The sequence below is a fragment of the Nannospalax galili genome, unplaced genomic scaffold, assembly GCF_000622305.1.
Source record: "Nannospalax galili isolate Female #2095 unplaced genomic scaffold, S.galili_v1.0 scaffold1146, whole genome shotgun sequence".
Classification (NCBI taxonomy): domain Eukaryota; kingdom Metazoa; phylum Chordata; class Mammalia; order Rodentia; family Spalacidae; genus Nannospalax; species Nannospalax galili.
This window is the reverse complement of record NW_008355380.1, coordinates 991,296-1,008,233: the sequence shown is the minus strand read 5'-3', so window position 1 is coordinate 1,008,233 and position 16,938 is coordinate 991,296. Positions and strand designations below refer to the sequence as shown.

The window sequence follows — 16,938 nt, the reverse complement described above, 5'->3', positions numbered from 1 at the left end:
TTAGGCAGGACCCACATTTGTACTACAAAGTAGCCATTCTACTGACAAGCACAAGCGGGATTAAGGTCAGCAGCAGGAAACCGAGGTGCATGGAAAGGGGGCAACATGGCCGTTCTCGTATTTTTTAAAAACTTTTTAAAATTTCATTTTATGTGTATGAGTTTATTGCCTGCATGTAAGTGCACCCATGTCGTGTAATGCCCGCGGAGGGCACAAGAGGGCGTCAGATCCCCTGGGATGGGAGTCACACATGGTTAGCCGCCATCTGGGTGCTGGGATTCGAACCCGGTCTTCTGCAAGAGCAATCGGTCTCTCCAGCCCCCGCTCTACTCGTTCTTAAAGTATCCTTAGACTGAGGAGACCGGCTCTCTGTAGTGGCTGAATCGCCAATACCACGGACAGCAAACCCTGGAGAACCTCTACCACAGCCCAGGAAAGGCGGCTGCACCACGGTCTACCTGCGCCTCTTCCGGCCTCAGGACCTGGCAGCACCCGGTACCACCTCCCACGACCTGGCATCCGCGCGCGGGGCACGCCGGGAAGACGGCTCAGAAGGGTGACGTCACGGACGCGCGGCTCAGGACTAGCGAACCTCCCCCGAACACCCGTGCACTGCACCACCTCCCATTTTCGCGCGCAACGCGTAGTCCCCGCGGGGCACGCCGGGAGGGCGGCGCAGCAGGGTGACGTCATGGGTGCTCCCGGCGTGCGGAAGCGCGTACGCGGCCGACCCTTGGCTCCCAGGAGGCCGCGCGTCCACTTCCGGCGGCGGCGCCGGTCCCGGAAGCGGTTGTCGGCGAATCCTGCGGCGCCGGGTGTGGGCGGCGGGAGTATGCAGGGTGGCCGGCTGCCCGCGCTTGGCGCGTTGGTTTCCTCGAGGCGGCGGCGACGGCGCGCGGCGGCTCTCCCGTGAGCTGCGGGCGGCTGCGGGGCGCGGGCGGTGGGGCTCGACCCGCGGGCGGCGGCGCCATGTGGAGCGGCCGCAGCTCCTTCACCAGCCTGGTGGTGGGCGTGTTTGTGGTGTACGTGGTGCACACTTGCTGGGTCATGTACGGTATTGTCTACACCCGCCCGTGCGCGGGTGACGCCAACTGCATCCAGCCCTACCTGGCACGGCGACCCAAGCTGCAGGTGAGCCCCTCCCGGCCTGGCGCTCCCCACCTGCGCCCCGTGGCCCTGCCACTGTTGTCACCGTCGCGTGCTCGACGTGGCGGCGGTGGGAGCTGGAGTTGGGGCTTTGCTGCCCTCTGTTGCCCTCGTTACCGCTTGATGACACTCCGCCCTGGTGAGAGCGCTGAAGTCGAGTTGGCCCTGCCGTGGCACGGTCCAGTTTCCTAATGGGACTCCGTGAAGCCATAAGCTGCAAGCTGCTAGCTCTGCCCGCTTCCCACCTGTGTCACTTCCTGATTCTGGTAGGGAGTCAAGACAGCCCTACACTTTGGCAAGTTCTTGTACAGCGGTGCCCCGCAAGGCCACCCTAACCAAACCCAGGCTCAGCCCCTGGGAGGTAGCCCCCAGATAGATTGCCTGCCCCCTGCTGCGGTGATAGTGATGTTTCCTGTCAGAGCCTTTTGGGCTAACATTCTTGCTGCCCCTTTCCAGCTGAGTGTTTATACCACCACGAGATCCAGCCTTGGTGCAGAGAACAACGTGGACCTGGTCTTGAACGTGGAAGACTTTGATGTGGAGTCCAAATTTGAAAGGTGTGAATGTAGGACAGTACCAGAGATGGGGTCATTGGTAGCATTATGTACAGAATGAGCTTGCCCCAGAGAAGCACTCTCACCTAGGATAGAGGTGAACATGGACGCTGTCACAGGTGATAAGCTTGTCACCTAGGAAGCAGATTTTACTCCTGTGGGATGGCATTGTATGCTCCAGCCCATGTACTCTCCAGAGGAGAGGAGTCATGGTCCACCTGATGGAAGTAGTTCCCTGTTAACTTATAAGGGGGAAAACCTGGGACGGAGGACAGCATTATGTAGAAAGTCATAATTGACGTGTGACAGATCAACAGTGTTCAACTTTGTACAGAAACTTAGGAATTAGCATTTGACATGTGATTCTTGTCCTTGTAAAAGTTCAAATATGATTTTTTTAAATGACAAGTCATCAAGTCAAGGTTCTGTAGTGCTCAGGAGGCATCAGACTCTGGTCAACTAGACCTCATCCCCCACCAAGCACTGGCCAGGTCCACATGCCAAATTCACTTGGCCACTTTAGCCTGTGACCTTGGGAGAGTTACCGACCTTCCTCCCTTCCCCTCTCCCATCGTCTTGAAATGGAGATGGGAAGTACTGGCTCCTTATACCTTCAGTCGGGGTTAGTTTCACAGAGCTGAATGCTGCAGTGTGTTTGTCAGGGGCTATGCCAGTTATGCAGTACAGATAGTGATGCTTTCATTTTGGAGCCTGGAGGAAGTTCTAGAGAACATAGTGCTCCTGGAATAGCTCTCCTTGAGCTCGAGCTTAGTGTGCATCTGCCAGAAATGCCACAGCAGAGCACCAGTGTGAGGGCAGCACCCATGCGAGGACCCTCAGTGCCCTGATAGAAACACATCTGCTTGTCAGCTAGAGAGGAGGCCTGTGTTCTGTGTGCATCTCCTTGTGGTAGAAGTTATTCTTGAACTGTGGTCATCAGATTTGTTGGTTAGGAAGGAGGAAGCCCTCTGTAGCCGGAGCGTGGTGGAGTGTGATTTTTAGTGGAAATTTATCATGCAGCCCTAAATGGAGTGCAGGCAAAGACCCAGTGCTGAGGCCAAAGCCTGGAGGAGTACAGCTGGCTTCCCTCACCCAGTCTCACAGGGCCCTGCAGTGAGCTGCTGTCTTCATACCTACTACAAAAAGCAAATACCTGTCCTCAATAACTCTAAGCTTCTTGCCATGCCAAAGTGCTTGTAGCATATTGCACTAACGGAATCTGAACTCTGATTCTGTAACTTTTAAGTTGGATTAGTGTGCTGTAGAAATCATCTGATCACTTGCCAGGCCCAGTATCAGTTTCCACCACGCTTTTAAAGCAAGCTGCTGTCCTCTGAGTTTCTTGAAATAGAGGCAGGAAGTGTTGGCTTGTTCACCTTCAGTTTTATAGCTGCCCGTGATTTTCAAAGTACTTGGGACAAGTGTGTGTTCTGGAATCAGTAAAGTCATAAGCAGGTGAGTTTCATTTTTAGTAGTTCTGAGCTAAAATTAGGTGGTATGAATCTAGAGATGAGTAGTTGCCATGTGTATAAACAATAAGCCAGCATAGTGGTGTACACCTGTGATTTCGGCTGCTTGGGAAGCCAATGCAGAAAGATCTCAAGTTTGAGGACTGTCTTGGGTACATAAACGTAGAATTAACATGTACATGTTTAAACTGACTGTTCTGTTTTAGGACAGTTAACGTTTCTGTACCAAAGAAAACAAGAAACAATGGGACATTGTACGCATATATTTTCCTACATCATGCTGGGATTCTGCCGTGGCACGATGGGAAACAGGTACACCTGGTCAGTCCTCTGACTACCTACATGATCCCCAAACCGGAAGAAATTAACCTGCTCACTGGGGAGTCTGCCGCTCAGGTAAGGGTCTTCACAGACAACTGTAGCAAGCTTGTGCCCCTGCTTAGAGTTGTATGCACATATACTATGTGGCAGTTTACATGTTGTAGGGCCCTAGTGACATTGTTAAAAGCAAAGAAATCTGAAGGGCTGGGAGTGGGCACACACCTTTAGTCATAGCACTCAGGAGGCAGAGGCAGGCAGAGTGCTGTGAGATCAAGACCAGCCTGGGCTACATAGTGAGTTTTAGGCCAGCCGGGGCTACAGGGGAACCCTGTCTCAAAAAAACAACAACAAAAGGAATTGTAACAGTACTGGTATCTTTCATTCGAATAGTTTTCTGTGCATTTGCAGATACACTGCATCAAGTCAGTGACAGGCAGTGGTCCTTAGCACTCTACTAGAATCCCTCTCTAGGCCTCGGCCCGTGGCATCCCTGGGCAAATGTGTGTGCCTTCTCGCAGAGCTTGCCTGCATCTTCTCGTTACAATTCACTGTTATTTTTAAAGAAAAGGTATAGGTACTAGCTACACTGTGTTCACCTGTAGAAAGCTGTAACTGGTAAGGAAAACGAACTCAGAAAAGTGGTCATTCAACCAGGTACTGCGGCTCATTCCTGTAATTCCAATACTTCGGAGATTGACCAGGAGGATTGCTGTTAGTTCTAGGCCAGCCTGGGTGACAGACTGAGACTGTGTCAGGGAAAAGTGATCGTTCATGGGGCTGAGAACTCGCTTCCAGTGTTCACTTCTGAATGTTTTCTTGAGAGGGCCTTTGTGGTGGTGGTGCTGGGAGCAGGCTGGTGGTGTGTGTGGTAGGTAATGGAGCCTCTAGAACCATTAAATGCAGGCTGCTGCTACTGCCTGGAATGTCGTGTTATGTGGGAGCTATTGTTAGGGAGGAAAGGGTGGTACTCCTTCCTGAATGAATCATCTGAATTTGAGATTGTTGGTTTACTCAGAATGTCTTCTTGGGTTTATTTTATCTAGAGTTGATGTCTCTGCGTCTCCTTTCAGACCACTCTTGGTTTGCTCAAGTCTCATGTACAAGTATCTCCCATAAACCCACAGGGCTGGTAGCTCACATCTGCTCTGTTGACTCTCTGGTCCCTACACCCCACCACCTCAGAATCTCACGTGACCAGTTCAGGAAGGAGGATTGAGGATGTGATCAGGGACTGGCAGCCCAAGGTTCCTAGAGTTCCTCAACTAGGCCTCCTTCCCCTGTGTGCCCATCTAGGAAGTTTGTAGGTGGTCCTAGGCCCATTCAGACAGCATGGCCTCCATTTCTCCCCTCACAGCAGCAGATAGAAGCAGATAAGAAGCCATCCAATGCCCTGGACGAGCCTGTCTCTCACTGGAGACCCAGGTTGACACTGAATGTGATGGTGGATGACTTTGTCTTTGATGGGTCCTCCTTGCCTGCAGATGTGCATCGGTACATGAAGATGTAAGTCTCCAGTGGGACCCAAGGAGGGCAGCTGTTCCTACAGCTGACAGCAGGCAGCCCGGTAGTGGGGGAGTCCAAGTACGGTGAGCCACACCTGAGTCCTGGACCCTGCCTGTTGAGACCCCAGCTCCTCATTCATTCACCACCTGGAGGTTGTACCAATCAAGGAGACTGACAGGATCAAGAGAAAGAGTGAAATTCACCTACTGCTTATGCTCTTTACTCCAGGCAGAGTGTCCTGTGGGCAGAAACAAGGCATTGGTTAGCTGTGGCTGCTCTGTCCCCTGTGGGTTTTCCCTGTCCTCATGCTATCTAAGCTGTGAAATGTGGGATTTTATAACTGGACTCCTTTAAGAGTTTATCTTTAGGCCACGCCTTAGGTATTGCTTGCCATCCTTAGTTAAGTGTAACTGTTAGCATGTTCACACCTCGTCTTCCACGTTCAGGAGTCCAGTGTTGAGACCCATCAGCATGCCACCACATCACCATGTGGCTTCCGAAAGTGGCTGAGATGAGATCACGCTTACCACAGTTCCTGTGGTGTTATAGGTTTGAAGTTTTCTTTTGCTGGGCCTGGTGGTACACACCTTTAATGCCAGCACTTGGGAGGCAGAGATAGTTTAAATCTCTGAATTTGAAAGCTGCCTGGTTTACATGGCAAGTTCCAGGCTGGTTGTAGCCATGTAGTGAAACCCTGTTTCCAAAAAAACATTTTTTTTAAAGACTTGAATATTTTTGTGTTTGTGTGGTGCCAACGAATCAAACCAGAACTTTGTACGTGTGAAGCAAGAGCCCTACCGTTGAGCTAAACCTCCGACCCTAAATCTTTTTTAAAAATCTGATTTGTGCTCATGCTCCAGAACGTAAGCATTTGACACAGAAAGGGAGAGCCCCGACCCCATCTCCAGCCTCCCTCTCCAGCCTGCAGCAGTGTATGGCTCACCTCCTTCCAGGGGTTGAGACTTCCATGGATGACTGTGTCTCAGTTATTGCCCCCATCACCCACTTAGAATGCATGCAGGTCTTCTTGCTGGCGGCAGTAACTGTTGTCATATGGGGTTAACATTTTCTGCTTTTCTTTGGAAAGGCTGTCTACTGGAATTCCAGTTGTCAATATATAGCCAACAGTGATGCTGGGTGGGATGTGCCCAGCTTGACCTGGTTACTGGACATTTAGTGCCCTGAGGGTGGAAGTCTTAACACTGACATTTGGGCCATTTGTGCTTCAAACCCCCAGGATTCAACTTGGGAAGACGGTACACTACCTCCCTATCCTGTTCATTGACCAGCTAAGCAACCGAGTGAAGGACCTCATGGTGAGTCTGACTCTCCTAACTTGCTCTGGTCTGTAGCACAGAGCTTTCATTCATGGTGGGACCTCTCAGCCAGGAGGGGGCCATGTGGGAGTCTTTGGACCTTGCTGGGTATAGGTCTGAGGACTTAGCTGCATGGAGATCTGGGTTGGGGGTCCCTAGCTGGGATCTGGGTTGAGGGTCCCTAGCTTTGTGGTGACTGCTTATAGGACCCTCTTCCTGGTGAAGAGTTTTTGGGAGGTCATTCATTACCACCTTAGCTGGTAGACCCACAGAATTCCATTGAAAAGGCCTACATGCCTACTGCTGGTATGTGAAGCCTTCAGTGTTTTACAATTTCTTGAGCAGCCTCTCATCCTCAGGGCTAGTACTGAATGGAACCAGAGATTGATGTTCAGGTCCATTCTAGGGGGGGAGCCACAATCTTGGGATAGCCATGGGCAGTACCAAAGTCTTGTGGAGGTGAAGTGGCCACTCTGGTGCCCTTGTGATGGGCACCATAAAACAGCATCCTGCCAGAGAGAGCAAGGGTACTTAGGGTAAAAGAAACGTAGCTGAACTTGGGCTTTGCGTTATAAGGAGGGTGGCAGTGGTTAATACTTAATGGCATTTACTCCATCAAGCGTTACGCTAAGCATTTCCTAGACCTTGTAGTAGTGGCTTCCAGGGGCCATGTCAGTGTTCTTTCATAGCAGAGGTGATTTGGAGCAAGAGGGGGGTGCTCTGACTGGGGTCATAGGCGAGAAAAGATTGTGGGTGAGCATCTGTCTGCCTCTCCCATTGTCCTTGATGAGTACTTCCTAAATGCCAAGGGAGGGTCTGATGCTTGCCAGAGTGCACAGCTGGTCCCTGCCCCTCAGATTCCTGCTGGGCTCTGCTGCTGGCTGAGGCTCAGGATGACAGGCCCTCAGGACAGCTCTTCACTTGAACCCCAAGTCCCTAATGCAAAGTTCTACTTTTCTCAAGTGCCATCTGCATGTAGATATCTTGCAGGCCAGGGCCAGGGCAGTCACGGGCAATCAGGTTAGGCTTGCTCCTGGCCTCTTTTTCTGACTTGGTTTCTCTTTTCTCAGAAACTCAGGATACACTGGGTTTTGTGAAAAGCACAGAGCTATGAGTAGGTCCAGTAGAGTTCCTGTCCTTCTCTGAGCCAGTAGCTGGTAGAGCTCTGTCTCATGGGAAAGGCCTAGGAGGAGGAGAGAGCCCTGGAGCAGACTCTGAGCCCTGCAAGGCCCACTGTGGCTGGCATGTGGCTGCTGGAGGTTGCACAAGGGACAGGCAGGGATCTGCTGGGAACCAAGGGCTGTTGGGACAGACAGGGATCTATTGGGACATGGTGTGTGGTGTCGGCTACTGCCAAAGCTGTGCTGAGCCCTGGCTCTGTGTTGATGACCCTCTCTCATTTGTGGATCTCTCGGTGGCAGATGATAAACCGCTCCACCACCGAGCTGCCGCTCACTGTGTCCTACGACAAGATCTCACTGGGGCGGCTACGCTTCTGGATCCACATGCAGGACGCCGTGTATTCGCTGCAGCAGTTCGGTGGGTGGCCCTGGGCCCTGGACCAAGATGGGCCGGGATGGGATGGGGTGTTTGCTGGATCTGAGCCATGGCTCTGCCTCCATTTGTCCAGTAGCTGCCACAGGTTCACATAGCTACACCTCCTGCTAGGGGTCACCATGGCCTTGTGGTCAGAAGGTTGCGATGTCTGAGCATCTTTTTCCTCTTTGAATGTGACCTTAGTGGTTGCAGAAATTTGACTTTATTCAGAATATTTTTTTTTTGTCTTTTTGAGGCAGGGTCTCCTTATGGCCCCAGCTGGCCAGGAACTTGCTATGTAGACCAGGCTGTCCTTGAACGCAGAGATCCGCCTGCCTTTGCCTCTCAAGTGCTGGGATTAAAGGTGTGTGCCCCCATGCCCAGCTTCAGAATCCAATATTTTTTTTTCATATTTATTATTTTTATTTTGTGTATAGGTGTATTGTCTGCATGTAGGTAAGTGCACCTGGGTTGTGCAGTGCCCATGGAGGACAGAAAAGGCCATCGGATCTCGTGGAACTGGAGTTAACGGACAGTTGTTAGCTGCCATGTGGGTGCTGGGATTCGAACCCTGGTCTTTTGCAAGAACAACCAGTGTTCTTAACTGCTGAGCCATCTCTCTAGCCCAGAATCCAGTATTTTAAATGCCACAACTCCTGTCAAATTGACTTTTCCTGCTGACAAGATAAAAGTTTCGACTTTCTTAAGAATCATTGTGACATTAGGTAAGGCTGAAATGACTCTTTAAGATAGGCGTTTTCTTTCCTTGCAGGATTTTCAGAAAAGGACGCTGATGAAATAAAGGGAATTTTTGTAGACACCAACTCGTATCTCTTAGCACTGACATTCTCTGTCGCAGCATTTCATGTGAGTTGGCACTTGAGTTCTTATCAAGGCAGACATTGGGGTGGCTCCTCAGGCACTGGCTTTCCCAGCTTGGGTCCGCTGACCTAGTTCATGGATGTTGTGCAGTTCCATCCCCTCACGTCCCTTTTCCAGCAGTCATCACTCCCTAGAACTGTGCTGTACCCCTAGTGGACTCTTCCATCTCAGAAAAGTGAGCAGTCCTGTGTGTAGTTGTGTGTCCTGTGCACGGCACAGAAGTGCTGGAGAGCTGTCTGTCAGTGTGCCAGGTGGAGGATTAGAGTGATACTGGGGTGCAGTGAAGCTTTTGGGTGCCAATAATCCCATAGGTTCCCACAGCAAATGTCACTTTATTTAAAGGCCAGTGTCTGTAAGGATGACTGGGACGTCATACAGTGAGAGATGGGACAGTATTAATGGGCTGAGACCTAGGTGGTGGCACTTGGCTCCCGGGCCCCAGGGTGCTATCCCTGTGATTTGAGTCAGAGGTGTACGTTTGGGGAGTGCCCACTAACATCATTCCCCTCCACGTTCCAAAACTCTGGCCTGTGGAGCATGGGGTGGGAGTGGGGGTGGGTTGGCAGGGTGTGAACATGTGTCTTGCTGAGCCTCAGGTTTGGGCCCAGTGCACCTAGATTGCCAGGTAGATGCAAGTGATTAAAGTGCCTAGAGTGCCAACTCCTCTGTCCCTTGCAGCTTCTCTTTGATTTTCTGGCATTTAAAAATGACATCAGCTTCTGGCAGAAAAAGAAGAGCATGATTGGAATGTCCACCAAAGCAGGTAGGGCCCAGGGGCCTGCAGCTCCTTCAGCCTCAGATCTATGCTTGGCCATGGAGATGCCTAAGTCAGGCACACAAACCTGGGCCCTGTCTCAGTCTTCTCAATATTCCCATGAGCATCTCTGAGTCCCGATGCCATTGAGGCTGCAGGCCACAGCCCGGCCCAACCTAGGCACTTCTGGGTGGTGGTGTGGAGTTGGCCTGCCGGCAGAGGCACAAAATGCGTGGTCCTCTTGGGCAGCTTGTTTGTTCGTGGATGCCAGTGTAGCACCAAACCTCTACTCCGTGTATATGGGGGACAGGATGCATAGGTGTGGAGCATGCCCTCACCGCCTTATGTGCCCGTGTCCCCAGTGCTCTGGCGCTGTTTCAGCACCGTGGTTATCTTCCTCTTCCTGTTGGATGAGCAGACAAGCCTGCTGGTGCTGATCCCTACAGGTATTGGGGCTGCCATTGAGGTGAGTTCTGTGCACCATGCTGGGTTTGGGTGGCAGTGGGGTTTCTGCGAGGTCTGTGAACTTCAGCACTTGCTCACTGCTCTGAGTCCTGAAACATGAGGTCCTCTGAGGACTGCACACCTCTGGAAATACATGGGCTCAGGGAGGCAGCCGCTGGAAGTGTGGGGAAGGAAGTCTCTGAGGGCGTAGGTGTGGAGAGTGGATCCTATCGGGCAGACTGTGTGTTGGCCCATTCGATAGGCTGTCGTGAGTAAAACAAAGTGACAGTTGAGTTCTTGGCTTGATGGAGCAGGCATGTGGATAGGGACTGATGCTGCTTGGCACTCTGACTCAGTGCACTGTTAGACCAGGGTTGGTTTGGAGCAGGTGTCAGTGCTGGTGATGGCACATTCCCATCTGGTGCGTAGCTGAGTGCAGTGCAGAACCTCCCTAGTCCATGCTAGCCCTCAGAGGTGGAGGGAAGAGCAAGAGTGGCGAGTGGGGCAGGTCCTGTCTGGTCTTAGCCAGCAACTCAGAACTAAGTGTCCTGCATTTCCTTTTTTCCCTTCAGCTTTGGAAAGTGAAGAAAGCATTGAAGATGACAGTGGCCTGGAGGGGTCTGAGGCCCATGTTTCAGGTGAGACCTGCCATTCCTCCTCCACATCCAGCTTTCTCTTACTTCCAGCCTGAGCAGACTTACGAGACCATTGTTAGTTGTTTCCTAGTTAGTACTAAACCTTCTGAAGGCAGGTGACATTTCATTGTCTTTGCTGCATGTAGCAGTGCCCTTTTGAGTAGGGGGCTCCCCACACAGGCTGGTGCTGCAGTTCTTGGCTGTAGAACCCAATGGTAGAGTCGATGCCAGCTTCCCAATCAGTTACTAAATCTTTTCCTCACCTATTTGTCAGGAGACTGGGCTGACTCGGCAGAAGCAAAGGGTCTGGGCCTTTGCGAGGGTGGAACGGGCAGGAGTGGCCATTGTTTGGGCCCAGGGCTGGGTACAGCCAGTGTTGGCACAGTGTCTGCTGCAGCAGTCCCAGCCTTGCAGTGCTGAGGTTCTTTCTGTGGTCAGCTGACATTATACTTAATTTTAAAACAGTTTGGCACCTGCAGTGAGTCTGAGAAGATGACGGAGAAGTATGACACCCAGGTAGTTGAGGGCTGATGGGTGCTGGGGTGCTGGGAGGAGAGCCTGTGACACTGGCAGGCTGGGCCTTTCCATAATCAAGGAGACCTTTCCTGGGAGGGTGATGGAGCCGGCCTGAGTTAGGGTCCCAAGAATGAGCGTGTGAGCATGCCGCTTCCCAGGGAGGAAAGGGCTCACAGGCCTCTGATTCCCAGCCTGTCGCCTGGAGAACTGGACTGTTCCTGCTGCTTAGGAGGTCATGTCCACCAGGCAGCCGGCGTCCACGTTCATCATACAGAGGCGGAGGAAGCCCTCTGGCATCTAGTGTCTAGATTTCCCACTGCTGCTGGAGAATGGGACATCTCTTTGCAGGATGGTTTTAGTGTTTAGTGTTCAGAGCTTATCTGCATTTCAGATTTTTTTTTTTATCATTTTTATTTTATGTGTATGTGTGTATTACTTGCGTATGGGTAAGTGCACCCGTGTCGTGCAATGCCTGTGGAGGTCAGAAGAGGCTGACGGATCCCCTGGGACTGGAGTTATGGACGGTCGTTAGCTGCCATGTGGGTGCTAGGATTCGAACCTGGGTCTTCTGCAAGAACAACCAGTGTTCTTAACCGCTGAGCCATCTCTCCAGCCCCACATTTCAGATTTTAATGAGATAATAACAAAACTCAAACCAGAATAGTCAGAGACAGTGGTGATGCTGTAGTTGCAGCCTATACCTGTGACCCAGAGGCTTCCTGGGTTCTCCTGGCTGGGTCTGTTCTGCAGCACACAGCTTGTCTGATGCATCAGGGTTGGTGCATCACAGTTCCTGCTGCTTGTGGCATACACACGGACTTCCCTTGGGATCATAGCAGAACGACTGTCCACCATGATGGCCATGGCACACAGCTGAGCCAAAGCCCCATATGTTGTCTGGTCCTGTCTTTTTGCTTGATTCCCATTGTCATTTGCTACTCCCATGACACCTCTGCTGAGGGGTTTGGTAGTTGGGGTGTTGTAACTGGAAGCTGCCTCTATCCCTCGCAGGCCATGAAGTACTTGTCTTACCTGCTCTACCCTCTCTGTGTTGGGGGTGCTGTCTACTCACTCCTGAATATCAAGTATAAGAGGTGGGTGCTGCAGACTTCATGAACTTAGTCTTCCCAGCTGAAAAACCTAGCTTAGTTTCTGAGCCCAGAGCACATACACCTGGTGGGCCAGTTCCCACTCAGGCTCTCGGGCACTGGGGACCGGCCTCAACTGCAGGCCAGGCTCTCTGCCCCTGTTCAGCAAATCAATCCTGGACCTTCAGCTCCTCTGGGCTGTGGAGGAACCACTGCCGTGCCCTTGTGGTCTTAAGTACTCACAAAGGCGGCAAGGACCACTCAGCGGGCCTTCCAACCTGGGGAGTGCAGGCAACTCCATCACTGCCTTTGACAACAGAGCTCAGACCGAGTTTGAAAGGAGAAAGCTAATACAGACCACGCAGCTGCTTTGTTCACAGGCTGCAGTGGGAGGAGACTCGGGGCCTCGGGTCATGGGAGAGATGGCATTGCGGCCTTGGGTCGAGCCAGTGTCAGGCAGGCAGCGTGGCCCTAGCTAGATTAGATCACAGTGTTGAGAGCTGTGCATGGGCAACTGGTTTTGTACTTCACGGGACATCTTGAATGAAATCTGCCCATTCAGAGTGGCTTGTCCCCACATGAGCCTGTTTGCATAGAGCAGCTGTGTGTGCAAGCCACCTTAGCATCCTGATTGCCCCAAGTGCTTGAAAATCAAGAGGTTTCTCAGGATAGAGAGCATGCTTTGTCTTCAGTTCTAACATTCATCCACGAGCCCACGGCCTCCGAAGGTCACAGCCCCGTTATCTCTTTCAGTTGGTATTCCTGGCTCATCAACAGCTTCGTCAATGGTGAGTCTGCGTGTCTCCTGCTTGATGATTGTGTTTACGGTTGGTGCTGCTTTTTTCTGTCCCTTCCCGTCACCTGCTGGAACAGGTTCCTGTGACGGGAGGCCAGTCCTGACCCTATTCAGATGCCCCTATAGTACCCAGCACCCTGATACCCGAGCGTCAAGTAAGACTCCTTCCCCACTGTTGAATGTTCCAGTAAATGGTCTGTTTTCCTCCCTAAAAACAGGCAACACTAGCATTTAAATCTCATCTGACAGTTGGTTCCATGGAACCACACAGAACACCGGATCTAGAATGTGGCAGGACACCTCGTGTGGACTTTTTGGGAGCTGGCTAGTACCCACGTATGGGTCCGAGCATATGGCCTCTCTGGCCTGTGTGTCCTGTGACTGAGTGTCCAAGAAACGGGCTCTTATGCACGGGGATACCAGTGAGCAGCAATATGACAAGGCAGTAGCCCACTGAGCGGGTGGCCCTGAATGGCCGTGCTTTGGGGCGTGCGTCCCAGACCTAACCCCAGCTCAGGGTAACCCACTGCCCAGCCTTTGCTGATCCTCTGGGGCAAGAGTTAACAGCAGTCACCTTCATTTTGTGGTTGGTGCTTAACTATTGGTGTATTTACCACCCAACAAGCTACACTGTGGCAAGACCCATCGAGGTCTGGAAGTTGGGTGTCCTAGTGTGTATAGCAAGACCCATCGAGGTCTGGAAGTTGGGTGTCCTAGTGTGTATAGCAAGACCCATCGAGGTCTGGAAGTTGGGTGTCCTAGTGTGTATAGCAAGACCCATCGAGGTCTGGAAGTTGGGTGTCCTAGTGTGTATAGCAAGACCCATCGAGGTCTGGAAGTTAGGTGTCCTAGTGTGTAGCACCAGCAGAACACACGTGTCCGGCTCCTTTTCATGGGTGTTGTCTGTTCCCACAGGTGTTTATGCCTTTGGCTTCCTCTTCATGTTGCCCCAGCTCTTTGTGAATTACAAGGTAAGACCCAAGGAGGCATCTATCTGTTCAGGCAGAGTCCCACGTTCTGTGCTGCCTGTGGCTGACCTGTGATGTCTTCCTTGTCTCAGATGAAGTCTGTGGCACACCTGCCCTGGAAGGCCTTTACCTACAAGGTAAGCACCAAGCACTGAGGGTGGCTGGAAGGCCCCTTATGGGGTGTGTCAGCACAAGGACTATGAACACAGTACTTTTGGTCCTGTCCATTTGTTGAAAAATGCTAAACATCTTTACTAACTGAAGAGCCACAGACTGTGCAGGACGGAAGCACTCCAACTACGCTCTCAGGGTGAAGGAAGGATTTTGGGTGGTAGGCCTCATAAATTGTCAGAACACAGACTCCATCTGGCCCAGTGACCCAGTGTCTGGGACCACAGCCCTGGGGCTTTCCGACAGTGCCTGGAACCCTTTGTGCAGGGTTGAGTTGACTGCTAAAAAGCAGCCATAGTCCGCAGGAGCCAGTCAGGGTGACTCTCTGCTCATGTTCCCAGCCGTTGTCTGGGCTCCCAACATAGCTGTGGATCCTTGTGACAAGGCTGGTACGTGTGGGCCTGGAACTGCCATCCCGCTGATGCAGCAGCTGGTAGTCTGCACCTCCGTGGTGGCTTGTTTGCACTCCTTGCTGCTGTGAGCATCATGGTGCTAAGTCCCACATCTGCTGAGAGGCAGCACACTGGGTCCGTTCTAGCGCTGCGGTTTCACTTCTTCCGTGTGGCTTTGCAGGCTTTCAACACCTTCATCGATGACGTCTTTGCCTTTATCATCACCATGCCTACGTCTCACCGGCTGGCCTGCTTCAGGGACGATGTGGTGTTCTTGGTCTACCTTTACCAGCGGTGGTAAGTTCATACACAGCACCTCACCAGCTAAGAATCCTGCACTTGTCTGTTCATTGTTTTGGGCAAAGACTTGGCAGGTGGTAGCTTTTCTGTGTTGCCCAAAATGTAGGTTCCAGCAAGTTTGTGGTATGACATGGCAAGCGAGTGTGTTGTCTCACAATTGACCCTTGCCAGTTTGAGTTCTCAAGCCCAGGTCCGGTCTGCTCTCAGGTTGTATGCCCTGCAAGTGGAAGTTAGTGACTGTATAGAAGGGCCCCCTCATCTGGGCCTGGTTAGCACCCACCCTCTGTCACCAGCAACCACGAGGGCCTCAGACGAACAGCGGTGACCTCCCAACTCCCAAGGAAAAGCCTCTAGGAGACACATTGAAACAAATACTTGCTTTGCCCATCTTGTCTTCTCTGAGCTGGTGTCTGGCCTCTCTGTTGTGCAGATGCTGCCCCAGCCCATGGGCTGTACCTGGGGTAGGGCCAGGTTCTGGAGTTTCCTGGCCACTTGGGCTGCCCCTCCTTCCCTCACTCCAGAGCCTGAGTCCAGGATGAGGAAACAACTTCTCTGAATAGTCGCTGCTCCGCAGTAGCTACCTCTGGCTAAGTCCTTCCTCTTCCAGCCCCCTAGGTTCCTCCTTCCATTGTCTTCTCCCTACACCTGGAGGGACACACACACACACACACACACAATGCACGCACTCATGCACATGCACCACCACCCCCATGGTAACAGCACCTCGCTGTAGCCTCCCAGGTTGTGACTGTCCGACCTTCCTGATGCAGGATGGACCTGCCCTCCCTAAGGTGCTCCAGCGATCTGCAGGTGGTGACTCTTTGTCTGTGCTTCTGTGTCTGAGAGGACTGTTGCACAGGGGTGCTGTGGCCACATGCTGCATGAGATCTGATTCTCTAGTTTTTAGATCCATAGTTGGTTCCCTAACAGATCTGAAGGTAGACGTGAGCTTGTGGAGAATTGGGGGGAACTTAGCCACTGATGCAGGGCTGTTTGGGGGGTGGGGGGATGTCCCATCACCAGCCTGAAGGACCCATTTGAAGTTAAGGACAGCAGGAACTTGCCTTGTTAATGGTTGTCCATCTCTGTCATTGTAGGCTTTATCCTGTGGATAAGAGCAGGGTGAATGAATACGGGGAGTCTTATGAGTAGCAGCCCAAGTGGAAATCCCACTCAGACTGAGCATCTCAGCCCCGGCCTCCAGGCACCACAGCACAGTGCAGCCAGGGGTCGATGAGTATTCCTGGAGGCTTTGGGGAATTCCTAGACATCATATCTTCTGCATTGCCAAATCCTTCAGAGCGTTTCTCAAAATCCCTGAGCATCCTCTCCTTGTGTTTGGAAGAAACCACAGCACTTAACCATGCCCCTACGTGAACTTGAATCTTAGTGCTCGGTCATCCAAGAGTGGCTCTCAGGGCATGAGTGTCCCATGGTGGCAGTGGACACTGAGTACACAGAGGTACGGAGGGTGACGGGTTTCCACTTCGTCGTGTTTAAGTGCTCCTTATGTGAATTTTACATGCATATGGAAAATTGTTCCGTATGGACTCTGGGATCAAATGGCTCTTTTTTCCTTCTGTTTAAAATTTGATTGTTCAAAGCCTAATGTATGTTTGTTTCTATTTTAAAATAAATTTCTCTGGCTGTGACATTTTTCTTGCCCTGGAATAATATAGAAAGTATATCAGATGTTTAAGTTAAAAACCTTTCTCAGGTTGGGCATGGTGGCGAATGCCTTTAGAGGCAGATGGATCGCTTGTGAGTTCAGAGCCAACCTGGTCTACATGGCGAATTCCAGGCCAGTTGGAGGTACAGGGAGACCCTGTCTCGAAATACCAAAAAAAAACCTTTCTCAGAAATCAACACATAGATCAATTCATTTCTGCACTGAAAGGAGCAAGTGGCAAGGGTATCTCCCAACTGGATCAATAAGTGCTGAGGGCTGTTGCCAGTGCTCAGGTGACACCTGTCAGGAGAGATGCTGTGGCGAAGACAGGAAGTGCTGTGTGTTGAGAAGTGTGGTCTGCTGACACGGCATCGGCGGTCCCCGTCAATCTGATGGTTGCTGAAGTGGTTTCTGTTGCTCCTCATACAGTGTTTTCTGTCTCAAGGCGCCAGGCCTTGTCTGAGAGTTGTTCACAGGA

At 51.8% G+C, this 16,938-nt stretch overlaps 1 protein-coding gene across 2 annotated transcripts; it reads left to right on the top strand.

Moving 5' to 3' along the window:
- Positions 1-740: 740 nt before the first annotated feature.
- Clptm1l (CLPTM1 like) lies at positions 741-16,445 on the top strand. 2 transcript variants are annotated; one of them, XM_008852511.3, is made up of 17 exons: positions 741-1,131; positions 1,603-1,703; positions 3,376-3,565; positions 4,845-4,993; positions 6,231-6,309; positions 7,731-7,848; positions 8,618-8,712; positions 9,406-9,490; positions 9,844-9,947; positions 10,498-10,563; positions 11,026-11,076; positions 12,088-12,170; positions 12,918-12,952; positions 13,876-13,931; positions 14,021-14,065; positions 14,673-14,788; positions 15,889-16,431. In XM_008852511.3, exons 1-17 carry the CDS (start codon positions 970-972, stop codon positions 15,941-15,943), a joined length of 1,590 nt encoding a protein of 529 aa, XP_008850733.1. In that variant the 5' UTR covers positions 741-969; the 3' UTR covers positions 15,944-16,431. The 2 variants fall into 2 exon arrangements, with proteins under 2 accessions (XP_008850733.1, XP_008850734.1); XM_008852512.3 differs by having other exon boundaries at positions 926-1,131; positions 4,848-4,993; positions 15,889-16,445.
- Positions 16,446-16,938: the final 493 nt, after the last annotated feature.

What these genes read in the sequence shown, in the direction of transcription:
- Clptm1l (XM_008852511.3), top strand. Translation starts at nt 970, where the DNA reads ATGTGGAGCGGCCGCAGCTCCTTCACCAGCCTGGTGGTGGGCGTGTTT. An exon ending in CACGGCGACCCAAGCTGCAG is followed by an intron (nt 1,132 to 1,602) that starts GTGAGCCCCTCC and finishes GCCCCTTTCCAG; the next exon opens with CTGAGTGTTTATACCACCAC. An exon ending in CGGAGAAGTATGACACCCAG is followed by an intron (nt 11,077 to 12,087) that starts GTAGTTGAGGGC and finishes TATCCCTCGCAG; the next exon opens with GCCATGAAGTACTTGTCTTA.